This window comes from Centropristis striata, chromosome 20 (assembly GCF_030273125.1).
Source record: "Centropristis striata isolate RG_2023a ecotype Rhode Island chromosome 20, C.striata_1.0, whole genome shotgun sequence".
Classification (NCBI taxonomy): Eukaryota; Metazoa; Chordata; class Actinopteri; order Perciformes; family Serranidae; genus Centropristis; species Centropristis striata.
In genome coordinates this window covers 13438253-13451819 of record NC_081536.1, presented here as the reverse complement: position 1 = coordinate 13451819, position 13567 = coordinate 13438253, and the positions used below count along the sequence as shown (strand labels likewise).

The 13567-nt window shown below is 39.4% G+C and overlaps 1 protein-coding gene across 3 annotated transcripts; it reads right to left on the bottom strand.

Annotated features, from left to right (window-relative positions):
• Window positions 1-798: 798 nt before the first annotated feature.
• Window positions 799-12923, bottom strand: washc2c (WASH complex subunit 2C). 3 transcript variants are annotated; one of them, XM_059359612.1, is made up of 31 exons: window positions 12782-12923; window positions 11221-11364; window positions 10856-11020; window positions 10622-10690; window positions 10271-10444; window positions 10063-10156; window positions 9916-9977; window positions 9750-9803; window positions 9561-9659; window positions 9240-9324; window positions 9005-9064; window positions 8766-8890; window positions 8592-8673; window positions 8266-8319; window positions 7994-8194; window positions 7743-7891; window positions 7505-7615; window positions 6965-7057; window positions 6777-6878; window positions 6565-6672; window positions 6294-6466; window positions 6060-6195; window positions 5212-5637; window positions 4962-5090; window positions 4757-4858; window positions 4515-4589; window positions 4186-4245; window positions 3471-3698; window positions 2122-2826; window positions 1845-2016; window positions 799-1698 (listed from the first exon to the last, which is right to left on the bottom strand). In XM_059359612.1, the coding sequence occupies exons 2-31, from the start codon at window positions 11362-11364 to the stop codon at window positions 1553-1555; spliced, it is 4383 nt and encodes a 1460-aa protein (XP_059215595.1). In that variant the 5' UTR covers window positions 12782-12923; the 3' UTR covers window positions 799-1552. The 3 variants fall into 3 exon arrangements, with proteins under 3 accessions (XP_059215595.1, XP_059215596.1, XP_059215597.1); XM_059359613.1 differs by having other exon boundaries at window positions 8766-8887; XM_059359614.1 differs by lacking the exon at window positions 4186-4245.
• Window positions 12924-13567: the final 644 nt, after the last annotated feature.

Genomic DNA, 13567 nt, shown 5'->3' with positions numbered 1-13567 from the left:
AGCGCATTACTGGTTCAATTTTAAATGACAGTTCCCATCCATTGCACACAGAATTTCAGCTCCTCCCCTCTGGGCGTAGGTTTACAATCCCTAGGTGTAGAACTAGTACATACTAGTATGTTTACGACATTTTGCAAATTTGAGGAAAAAAAACTCGATGCTAAAAAGGGCGTGGCCTATATCACGAGATTCAGCACAACTCAGTGAACGCATGGATATAAGGTTTTTGAATGTGCAATAAAGTATGTGGGAGTTATTAGCCAAAACACACTTTCCTTTATTATAGCGCCACCTAGTGGTGGAAATTCAGGATGACAATAGATTATAAAATTTTTCGCCAGGTGTGACTTATATTTAAAGTTTCATGAGTTTTGGGGTGTGTTCAGGCAGTGAAAAATGCAATCATTTGGGAAGAAGAAAAAAAAAAATCATTCGAAACACAATAGGGACCTCGCAGGTTGTTGCCTGCTCGGGCCCTAAATACAAGAACATCACCCGCTGACCCTAAAAAGTATGCCTTTTCTTAAGTTATTGGAGCTTTTAATTAAACTTAATATCTACTAAATTTATATAACTTTTATCAGCCAGGTTTCTTTTTAAATCTCCTAGCACCACACGATAATTCTACTCCTCAAAGAATTGTTACTAGCACTTATTGATGCACTAATAGCTCTTATTGCACTACACCTTGATTGTTTGCTTTTACTCTTCCTGTAAGTCGCTTTGGATAAAAGCGTCTGCTAAATGACTAAATGTAAATGTAAATGTAAATGCTAAGGGAGCAGCTTTAATTCTTCCTTTAAAAAAAAAAAATTAAGAATACTGACCTTGGCAAAAACACTAAACCTCATTCACCCAAAAATGAAACAGAAATAGTGTTAATAATGACAGACCTAAAGCTCATTTCTTCCTGCTCATATTAAATACTGATCAGTATCTAAATTTAGAATGGCACAGTGCAGAAAACAAGCGACCCGAAAAGAATCACACTCATTTCAGATAGCATAAAATATGTTTCTTTTTAGTTATTAAAAATGGATTTCCTTTTTCATCACAGCCAAAGTTAAGAAATTGATGAATTTCTTATTAATAAAAACATTGTCAAAATGCCTAAGACAGTAAGTAAACACACTGATTTCTCATCATAATCATGATATGGCACAAACTCAAAGACATGAAATCTCAACATGGAACGGGATAAACATCTTCAAAACAAACAAAACAATTTTCTGTTAATTTCTGCAGGCTTTGAGGCTAAGCATAATGGTATGCTTATAAAGTGCTATCATGTATAATAAAGATTACAGTATATAATAACTGTTACATAATATGATCTGATGCTGCCGAGATGATTTTGGAAATGCTGCCAGAAGATGACTGGAATAATTTTAATTTGAGTCTTCATCTGCCAAAAATAAGCCACAGTATTTATATGAATTTATATGAATAAATACTCTTTCAACAGTGTATCCGATCTCCAAACTTTCAGCGATCCATACGACAAAAAAATGAATCCACAATTGTACAAATCTGGCTACTCAGAAACAACAGTTCAGTTCCCACCAAGAGCATTGAGTGGATCATCGAATATGTTGCTTGAATCTGCTGCTGTACTGGTCTCCTGAGACGGTGGTGTTTTCTTTGATTTATGGGGAGCCTTCGTGACTGGTTTTACTGTGCTTGATGAAAAGATGTCATCTTTAAAAAATAAAAAATATAGACAAAATATTTGGTTAAATAAGGCAATTTTGACAAAAGTAGACCACAGGACATAAAGTATTAAAAGTGTGCATTCAAGAACACAACTGCATGCATTGTGTTTCATGGCTTTTATTGTTTCTTACCCATGTCATCATCAAATATTGACTTGGTCTCTCCCTTTGACTTGGACTTCTGTTTTGGTTTTATGGTGTCCGTCAGGTCAGCAAAAATGTCTATGTTGTCATTAAACAAGCTGGCATCAATGGTCTTCTCTTTGTGCTTCTTGTGAACTTTAGGCACAGCGGCTACCTCATCCTGAGAACACACAAGTTCAGCCGATAAGGAAAGAAATTAAACATTTTCTTATCATCAAACAGAAAGCCTTTTTTATCTATTTTTATCAATGTAAAATAAAGGTACCTGGAAGATGTCTTGCTTTGAAAAACTACTGCTGTTCTTGATTTCTTTACTGCTTGATTTGGGAATTGAGCTGTTGCTCACTCCAAAGATGTCATCATCGTCGTCTTCATCCAAAAAGGAGGAGGCCGCTTTCTTAGTGGTTGACCTTGGTTTAACTTTTTGGAAAATGTCATCAGTGCTGGCATCAAAAATGGATGGGAGAGTGCTTTTGTCTCCATCTTTGTCTTTCTTCAGTCCCATCCCACTACTGGCCTGAGGTTCTGTCGTCTTGGTAGTTTGTTTGGTGATGGTTGTGTTGGTGACTGAGGGGCCTCCAAACAGACTGTCAGAGCCAAAAAGGTCATCCTCATCAGAAGATGGCAGCACCTTGGTGCTGCTGCTGTCTTTACTGGAGTCTTTATGTCCAGCGTTTGTGGATACTGGCAGTGTCAGTACAGAGGGTCTGGGGGAGACTTCAGAGACAGAAGACTGAGAAGGTGAGGAGGCAGGCAGGACTGCAGGTGCAGCAGAGTCAGGTAGTGTCAAACTGGCACGCGGCTGGCTGGACTTCTCTGGTGGAGGCAAGGTTAAACCAGACAGACTAGGGTTGGGCCCAGGAACATCTCCGCCCACAGTCTCCTTTTTAACTTCTGAAGATCTTTGGGCTGCTTGCTGCCTCGCCGCTCTGGACTGGGGTCTCCGCTGTACAGAACCTTTGGCACGACCCTGAATGACAGAAAATATGCACTCACAATATCATATCCATTGTTGTGCAACTCCACACTTAACAAATTCAGCTCACACTAATTAATTAGTTCATGTTAATAGCTCACAATTTAAAATTGTCAAAGTATGTTCACAGTCCCAAAAAATAAACTATTTCCCATTCAACTCAATGTGTTGTGTAAAACTTGTTGCCAATGTGGCTGACATTCAGACTTACAATTTTAGGCAATATGTACCTGCCAGGTGTGAAAAAGTATGATTTTTTTCCATTTGAATTTGTACACATTTATCCACAAAACTCAATATATTGATATGAACTGGCTACAGCAGTAGCGGTGTTAAGGTCTAACAAGTGATTATGTTAACTGGTGACTTTCAGCTGAATGTGTCCGTGGTTGCTTATAGTAACTTACTTCTTGTTAAATTAATGTTTCCCAAAGTGCTTCCCTCTGTGGTTAGGGTTAGGAATAAGGTTTGCTTCAGACTTAGGTAGGATGAAACGCTGGCATCACAGGTGCCGTAAAATACCACGGCAAAATACTTACCAGAGTAACCTGTGCTCATGTTCATGTTCACTTGTTGCACTTGGAAAAGCAACTAAAAGACTTATAACAGACATATTACTCCAGGGATTAAAAACCCACCTTGTGTGCGCTCTGCAGTGTTGTAACCTGGACTGGTGTGTCGAAGCTCACTCCTTCCTCAAGCTCTGTCGGGGCTCCTATAGGAGTTGTGACGGGGCTGGGACTCAAGCTGGAGCTGGACACCCCAGAAGAAGAACTAGCTGCCATACCAGGGAGTACACTAATGGCCCCTGGCATGCTGGGGACAGCTCCAGGGAGCAACGCAGCAGGGTTGATCATCAGATTGGCCTGAATATAATAAGATCAGATATACCAATATCATAATTCATCAGGCAGAAAATACACCATTGACTCTGAACACTGACCAAGGACTACTTAAACAGACCTTCAAGTTAAATACACATTTACAATATCTACTCTATTTTCAGTTTGTCAGAGTGATCAATGCAGCAGATCATTCAGAGGAAAATGAAAAAACAAGGACTGTGCATGAAAATGAAGTGAGAGCAAGATGCAATAACATCTTGTGAAACTGAAAGAAAAAGCAAGAGAACTTTTCCAGTTTAGCAAAATGACATCGGAACAGATAATTGTCTTCATTTCGGCAGTCATACTGCTGTGTAAAAGCCAAGCTTTTAAGTTGGAATATGAAAAAAGCCCAGACAAAAGACACCTTAAAGAGAAAATGTGGAGGAAATAGAGTCTTTCCTCAGGAGGAATCAGAGTGAAATGTCAGGAATGAAGACTTCTGATTGAATAAAAACAAAAATATTACTTGAAGTTTCCCAATCCTTGACGAGGAATCTTTAGGTTTTACAGGCTTTGGTGCAGGTTTCTGTGTGGTCAGATTACAGCAGGTTCAGAATTTACTGCAATGAAGGCATTTCTTGTGTTTATGTAGAAACAACACCATCTTTTAACAGACAGTTCATTAAGTGGTAGATATGACTAACAAAACATATCAAAAAGTATAAAACACAGCTAATACAAACAAAAATAAACCCTAAATCAAAACTGCATGAATGCACAGGTATGTGTGTTTATGGCTCAAATAATCAAAACTGTTCACGATACTACTGAAGTACATGCATACAGTAAACTCACCTGACTCTCTGATACAGGTTCTGGACTTGCTAGTGGTGCTTTGTCAATAGGTTTACTGGGCTTCTCTGCTACTTTCTGAGAATGAAAATGAAAAACAAGAGAAAAAGATGAAAGCTTTTCCACTGGTATAAGATCTGGGGATCAGTTGAATGAATATTTAGACAGCTGATCCTTTTTTCAAACACAAAATAATGTAGGGAAGCAGAATTCCATCATTATTTTAATCATCAGTAAATTGCTACCGGAGGAGGAGCTTTTGGCTTGGTAGAGCTGAAGAGGTCATCCTCATCGTCATCTGCAAACAGACTTTGTGCTGCTGGCTTCACTGAGCTGAGCTTGGAGGTCTAGAAAGTAAACATAATCATGTATCCTTACCAACAAGCTGACTAAAACATGCTGCTTTCAGGGGGGAAAAGAAACAGATGTACAAACAGATAACATACTGACCGCAGCTTTCCCTGAGGTGGCAAACAGGTCAACATCTGGGTCATTGTCCTTCTGCTGCGTGTGACTGAACAGCAGCTCCTCATCCTGGAACACACCTGTGCTCTTTGCTTGTGGTCGCACCTCTGTCGGCTGTAAAAGAAAAATTAGTCACATATGTATATAAATAACTCAACTGGAGGAGAAATGGCACACCAATTTGACTAAATCCTTCGTTCACACCATTCTGAGGCCTACTGTAAGTAAAACAAACCTTTACTGCTGCTGTGGGTTTGCTGGGTGTGAATATCGGCTCATTCCAATCTGATTCATCTTCCTCATAATCATCAAATAGACTAACAGTGTTAGTTTTGACTTTCTCTTCCTTCTTCTCCTCATTCTTGACATTTGGTGGTGGGCTGTCCTTGGAGAGGAAACCGTCATCATTGTCAGCTTCATCCAACGGGCTCTTTGTCTGCTTGTTGGCAAACACGTCAATGCCTCCAAACAGACTGACTGCTCCGGCAGGCTTCTTTTTACTTTCGCTGATCTCTGGCGAGGGTGCCGGCGGGATCGGCTCAGGTTTCTTTGCTGCGGGCTTCTCCTGCTCTGAAGGCTTGTCCTTCGCTGCCGTCCTAGAAACTACAACGTCTTCTGATTTCTCCAACAGGGGGGACGATTGAGAGGGCACAGCAGGTTTCTGAAGAATGCAGGGAGGAAAAGTATTTACTCTCATTGTGGGAGATAATGATAATTACATGGTGTAATAAATGAACTATTACAGATTCAAACATTTTAGCAACACTGTTGTGGTCAATCTACATAAGCCCAGAGAAGAAAGTGAGAAAAAAAATTCTGGTAGTCCAAATTTAAAAAGTCTGATCTGAAAGAGTATTACAATAACAAAGACTTAGATTAGATTTAGAAAATGGATTGCCAGAATATTTTTTTCTCACTTACCTGTCAAGTCAAGGTGTTTTCTGTTTAATTAATTAATTAAAAGGATCTAAATGTTCCTCTATGTACGACCAAAAAATACTTCACCCCTTCAGATTATTAAACTTAATTGTTTTTTTCATGACAAACATTAAAATAAATTAAAAAAATAGCCAGTGCACTCACCTTGGCAGCTGGGACTGCAGTGTTTGTGCTGACAGCAGGTTTGATGCCAAAGAGGGATGCTTTATCTTCTTCATCATCATCATCATCATCGCCCTCATCCTCAAACAAGAGAGCAACTCTCTGAGGCTTCTTCTGACTGCATGGAGAGTGCCAGACCGAGAGGGTAGGTGAGTGATTTTAATATCAGTGAGCAGACATGCTTTTGCCCTGTTCCTCCTTTTTAAGTGTACGTACCTTGACATTGTTGTTGGAGCAAACAGGTCATCATCATCGTCAGCATCAAAAAGGCTGCTTTTGTGAGACATTTTGGCACTTGGGAGACTGGAGGGGGCACTAGCACTGGCCTTCATCCCTCCTGTCTTGACCTCTGGCGTCACTGCACTACTTTTAGAACCCAGCCACTGGTCCTGTAATATTCACATATTCAGGAAAATGATTTGTCATATTGTACACTCCATTAAATATTGGTATGCAGAAGTTAAGTCTAATATCTGTATTCTCATACCTCATCATCACTGAAGAGGGAGCTGGACACAGTCTTGTTGGCTTGTGGTGTGGAGGCTTTAGCTGGATTAGATTTTGCTTTAGATTTAGATGCAGATGCAAACAGATCCTGCAAGGTGGAGAGTCAGATTATTATTATGTACACACAGCAAAAACAAGCCTCTCTTATTTAACTGTATCCAAATGTGTGACAAATTAGTTTATTATTTTAACCTCTTCTTCTTCATCATCAAATAGTGACAAATGAGCCTTGCTGGATTTGCCCAGGCTTGCAGGTTCAGGCTTAGACTGGCTCTTAGGGATAGTTGGAGATCCCTATTGAAGGCAAATACATATATAATGTGATTAAAATGTATTGTTATTGTTAGCACTTTTTTTACAGTGATGTTTGAGATAATCACCTGCGTGTCTTCATCATCAGAGAAAAGGCCTCTGGTCTGGGCTTTCGGAGTTTGCTTGACAGCAGATTTCACAGCATCTGCAGCCGGCCCGTTCTGAAATACACAACATGAAGATAAACTTTTTATATGAATAGCTTCCTAAATTCTAACTTCCTTTATAAAAGTATGAGGTTTTAGTCTTGAAATACCAATAGAGAGCAAAAAGAAATGAACTGTAACAACAGTAGTAAGGCCAGCAGTGCATTTTAAAATAAATCAAATTTGGCCTTTTCTCAGACTGCTCTCAAATATGGCACTCCGAAAAAACATCAATATACTGACTGCAACTAAGACTGGTCATTTAATGGCATCCATGCCTGATAAATGAGTTTGTGAGTCAATGTAGGAGCTGACATGACCTCAGAAGAAAATAAATGGTAGACAAACAAAAAGACAGATCAAAACCTTTTTTGGTTTAAAAGAAACTGGCATTTTGCATGTGAAAACACAGCAAATTAGATTTTTATAGGAGTAAATTGTTGGACAATGATCTATTCAGACCTCCTCTGATTTCTCAGACTCCTCGCTGGTAGACGGCTGACGTTTTTTCAGGCTCTCACTGAGCAAGCTTTGAGTCCCGGGTCCAAACATGGAGATGGCCCCTGCTGGCATCTAAATATAACAATGAATCATTATTTCAGGAAATCTTCTACAGGCCACAAAAACACCATGCTTATATAGCAAGCATAAAACTGTTAATTCCGCCACCACATGGGGACACTTGAATGTCGATCTTTACCTTTTTCTCAGGTTGTTTAACCTGCTCTTCCACTACCTCCTTCTTGCTCTGGGCTGGAGTTGGTGTATTGTACTTCTCACTGAATATGTCACCATCCTCATCCTCGTCATCGAAAAGGTCAATAGCTTTCTTGGGTTTTCCCTGTCCAGCTGCAAAAGAGAAAAAAAAACAACAACCCAGGGCGGTGTGAATATGAGAATTCCACCTGAACCTAGACTGTATCACTGAAGCGCCCATTCTCACACACTCACCAGAGTCAGACTTCTTCAGGCTTCTACTGCTGAAAAAGTCATCATCCTCCTCTTCATCATCAAACAGCCCACCTGCTACTCCACCAACACCTGCTCCTGTAGGAGCCTGTTGGGAGGCAGCATCGGTCTTTGGAGCTGGAGTCCCGTTCTCCTTGTTGGCCACTGAATCAGAGTCATTCCCTGAACTGAACAGGCTGTTCTCTGTGGAGAAAAAGAGATTTAGTTTGGTTGACATGGACATGAATTTAACTGTCATACAAGCAAGCTACTACCTGGGAATATTGGAATGGCACTCGTTGGAATCTTCTTTCCAGGTTTGTTGGATTCTTGAATGGAAAAGAAAAGTTATTATCAGTGTGCCAGTCCAGTTTTTGTTTACTTTATGCATGCATCAGGACTATATCATACACTAAAGTCAAAAGATTGAATAATTATAGCCGTTCCGACACAGTTTTATTAACCATTTTGTATTTATATATAGCTACATAGTGCTGAGGCCCGGACAAAAACAAACTAAAAAAGACATAAATATCTCTGTACCCATCCTATCTGTATGGCTTTGCACATATTTGTCTCGAAAGTCTGATTTAGGTCTTACCTGCAGGTTGAGCTGTGCTTTCATTCAGCACCTTTTTCTCTACGGACGCAGGAGGTTTTGGTGCCTCAGCGAAAAGATCTCCCTGAATGGCAGAACATAATACACAAATTAGGTTTTGGCTGAAGCATAGATGGGACATAATAAGAGGGGTCTCTGTAAATCCGTTTAATGTACCTCGTCATCATCGTCAAACAGGCCTTTCCCTCCACTGAAGAGGCCACCTTTCCCTCCAAATGGAGAGAAGTCATCATCATCCATCTTAGGTGGTTTAAACATGTCATCACTGTCCTCCTCAGCTGCTGTTACAGTGGACAGACACAGTATTGAGAAGCATACTGGGAACAATGAGCCTGCTGTGGAAATAACTAATACAAAATTAAACATATTGCACTGATGATGAATGAAAGTCCTACCCTGGGGCTTCACAGGTTTTGCTTCTTTCCTGCTTTTACTCTTCTTCTTAGATGTCAATGCTTCCAAGACATGACATGATAGAAACACAAAAGCCATGAGCATGCACATGTAACGATGTCATTACTTAAATCTCAAAAGAAAACTGATGCTGTGTTGACCTTAAATTAAATATGAAGAGTGGGAGTAACAGTGAGATGATATACTACCAGTTGGTTTATAGTGACAGTGACTTACATGCTCGATCTCCTTCTGGTTTGTTAACTGGTTCACCTTTAATTCGGGCTGCCAGCTCATCGGCAAAAGATGATGAGCCTGTGTTCTAAGTGTGACATAAAAAAACAACCAGATTAGCACTGAGGTACATCATATCTGAATGAATTGAGACTGAAACTTCAAGGGCAACCTTCACGAAAATAAACAATAATTTGTGTATCCACCACATGATTTAGATAAGCTCTAAAATTGAATGGTATATCCTTAGCCCATTGCACCCCAAATTTCATGAAAAGCATACAATGCATATCATCATATATATAATAACAAGTACCGGTATACCTTTGTGTCGTCATCATCATCATCCCCGTCCGATTCTCCGAATATGTCTGAATCCTCATCCTCCTCTTCGTCATCCTCATAACTCAACATAGATGACTTCTAGATGAGTGTGGGAACAACATCCAATGTTATGAAGTTGTTTAGTTTAAATGTAACTTTTCATGTGTTTTGACAGGCAGCCAAGCTCACCTTCCTAATATTATTGTGACCTTCATCCTCCTGATTAAAGTCATCATCTGACTGCTGTAAAATAAATAGATACATACAAGGAGGTTTACATTTTCCTGTGCAAGATGCAAAATTAAAAACTTGAAAGAAATACTGTTCAGGAAAAAACAGGGGGAAAAAGTCTTACAACTGCTTCTTTGCCATCTTCGCTCTCAATTACACTGTCTCTGTCACTGTCAACTGACATTTCTGGAAGGAGAATCATAAAAATACATGAGGGGAAGTAAAGAGTTTAATATCAGGGAGCCTGAAGAAGCTGCCATGAATATATTACCATCACTTGAGAGGTCACCAAGTCCAACGTCCTCTTGCTCCATGAAGGCCTGGGAACCAATCAGATAAGGAAGTGGTCTGTCCACATAAAGATCCTACAAAGACATGACAACAAAGACACACAGGATAAAGTACACTTGTGTTAATACATGTTATCAGATGCATTTCTGCAGTTTTCATAAATTACTGCTTCAAGATTAAGAGCACACCTTTGGCTCCAATATGGCCTCCACTCTGTCTGTGACCTCCTCATCCTCTGAATCAGAATTTCCTGCTTTGATGTCCAGATGCTCAAAAGCTGACTCCAGCACCCTCAGACCGTGGTTTACAGCTTCCTGCATCTTGGGAATCATCTCTGCCTCTTTTTGTTCTCGAGTCTTCTCCTATAGGGAAAGAAAAAAGGACTTTCACAGAGCGTCTTGTGGATGATGTGTGTCACATACTGCGGCAATAATATCCCTGAAATCATAACACTGAAAAGCGTTATTCACTTGTATACTGCTTGGTCAAACTCATGAACTCATGAAATGTTTGGAGCAGAAGAGATGAATTCTTTATACCTGCTCAGGCTGCTTTTCCAGAGCATCGGCCTTGGGAATAGTCTCTTCTACCTCTTCATCATACACTCTCTGTAAGAGGACACAAGGTAAAATACCTTTTTGTTACAAGACAGATTATGTCAGGTAAACTGTAAGATTCTAGCTCCAAAAGTAAACAAACAAGTAGACTGTCCCATTTATAGTATATCCAGCAAAAAAGAATTAGAACAAAAAAGTTTCAATTATATACATTACATTTTCTATAAACTGTGTATTGGAGAGCATGAGAAAGTCATTAAAGACTGAGTGCAGGCAGCTATCTGTGGCCTTGGTGTCACGGATCAGACTGTCCAACTGCTTTTCAATATCATGTGTCTTTGACAGCATTCTCTGGGAGAAGTCTTGGAGGAACAGGAAGAGCTGTGAAGAAAAACAAAAAGCGGTTATGAAGACAGCAACAGTTGCAGAGTTCCTTTTATCACAGCAGTGCACATTTCACAATCCCATCCACTACTCAGATTTCAGCAGCTTTTCTCTGACTATTTAATAAATGATGAGGATGATGAATTACTGTTTTTTTTGGCCTACTGCAGAGCTGGAGACTATGTTTTTTGACTTACCCCTGAGTCAGCTGCCAAGGACCAGTTGGCACTGCTCTGCCGCATCTCTTCAAGAGTCCAAGGTCTCTCCCAAATCTGAGCATCTTTCTCCAAGTGTCCACTCCTGCTTGGGCCATTTGCAATTCCATCCGGCAACCCGCTCATCTGAAATCAGATCACTTTTTGTTATTAATGGAATTAATAATTCAAAACACCTCTCATTAATAAATCATTAGGGGACAACCCAACTTAAAAGACATTTATTCCTGCTGTATAATAATGTACCCTGCATATCTGTTTTAAGTTGTATTTTTTTTTAATTAAGCGATCATCTTTGGTCTATGAAGTGTCAGAAAAATGGGAAAAAGTCAGATCAGTGTTACCCAAAGCCGAAAATTTCTTCTTCATGGGTCTTTTTGAAATAAGAAAGTATTTACATTTAAGGAAATTGAATTAGATAATTTTGAACTTAAATTAAAACACAAACCGTTTAATTTGCGAAATAGTTAGCAAATAATGTAATAGTTGACAACGGATGGGTTCATTAACTAATCTTTGCAGAGGTAATTTAGTAGACTTTCATTAGAAACAACAAGTCTTTATCACATGAATAACAACAGTGCCAAAGCCCAAACCATAAAATGATATAATCTAAAAACAAGCCATGGAGCTGCTACACTGACTCTCAGGACACTTCTACAGTACTATTTCTTATGGATGTCCTTCAGTTCAGTCACTTCAAGTTCCTCCCAAACTTAGGAAACACATTGTCAATAGCAAAATACTGCATCTGTTCAAAACAAAAAACCTATATTGAAAGCACTGTAAAAGCCTTGGCTCATATAGCTGACAACTTGTATTTATCCATAACATAACAGGAGGACTACAGTTGACATAGAAGGTAAGGTCTGTGACAGAGGCCAAATAAATCACATATGATGCCCCCACCAGTAGTATGAACTGCCCTCTGGTCAAAGGTTAAAAACTGCCCTCTGGTCAAAGGTTAAAACCTCCCCTCCGTAAAATAAACCAAGCACAAAAATCATTCATCCAAATCTTTCTGTATGTTTTCATGTCACTTTGTGAATGCCAAAAGTAAGAGTCCTGAGTCAAATTCAATGTCAATAGACCAAGTCCAAAAACTAGCTGATTGCACAATACAAAGTGTTGGTGCTCCCTGATAATTTCCTGATCATGGGGATGTCTATGTGTGTGTGATCATATTGACTTTTGTTTTAATAGGCTTTGAAGTACGACACGATAAATTACCTTTTAACTTGCAATGTTATCTTTCCTTTAACTACTGTTGTTTTGCTGCTACACTTCCGATAAAAACAAACTAGCTTCGGCAACGGCAATATAATAAAGTTGCAAATTTGTAAACGACAACATGTTAGATGCCTAAATGTGATTTCAGACTACTAGCTTTCATATTCAAATAGACTTCTGGAAGAAAAAGCGGGGACTGTTTGGCTAGCAGCTAGCTCAACTTAGCTAGCCAACACCAACGTTAGCTACAGCTGTTCCAAACAAACAACACGGAGTAACAAATCCACCCATATTTGAGGGCTCTCGCGCTTACCTTGAATACCTGTTGTCAACTGCTGCCCACGACGGTCAACTGTGGTCAGAAACGACGTAAAAATAAGATCGATTATGCTAAATTTGGCCTTTCCCTCATTGGTCTTCTGACAGGTCAGCCATGTTCTGTCTGCAGACAGTCACCTGACTATCGTCGCCTAGCAACCCAATGAAAGTGGGGCGGAGTGGAACAAACCAACAACCGAGAAGAGGCGAAGCTAATTATTCTGACGCTGTGTTATACAAATCCACAGACTGTATAAATAACAAAGCCTAAACATAAAATAAATTATAAAGTACAAAACCTTTGGAATGTGGTTATAACGACTTACAGATTTATTTCCTGATACATTGGCAGAAATGGGCTTCAATAAAAATAAGTGGGGAATGTAACTAACTACATTTACTCAAGTAGCCTACTGTACTTAAGCACAATGTTGAGGTACTTTACTTTAATTATTAGGGCCCGAGCAGGCAACAACCTGCGAGGTCCCTATTGTATTTCGAATTTTTTTTTTTTTCTTCTTCCCAAATGATCGCATTTTTCACTGCCTGAACATACCCCAAAACTCATGAAACTTTAAATATAAGTCACACCAGGCGAAAAATGTTATAATCTATTGTCATCCTGAATTTTATCTATGTTGTTTACTTCATACTGCAAACAAAATCTACCTCTGGGTACAAATAGAGTCCTCATACACACACACAAAAGAGGCACATATCCGACATCATTCAACTTAAGACAGTGGGAGTTAAGAAATGGCAAGTTAAAAAAAATAAAAAA

Excerpts from the sequence above, each read along its gene's own strand:
- washc2c (XM_059359612.1), bottom strand. The coding sequence starts at position 11,364 with ATGAGCGGGTTGCCGGATGGAATTGCAAATGGCCCAAGCAGGAGTGGA. Across the intron at positions 6,196-6,293 it reads GCTCCAACAACAATGTCAAG|TCAGAAGAAGCCTCAGAGAG; the intron begins GTACGTACACTT and ends CTCTCCATGCAG. Across the intron at positions 4,246-4,514 it reads AACCTGTATCAGAGAGTCAG|AAACCTGCACCAAAGCCTGT; the intron begins GTGAGTTTACTG and ends CTGACCACACAG.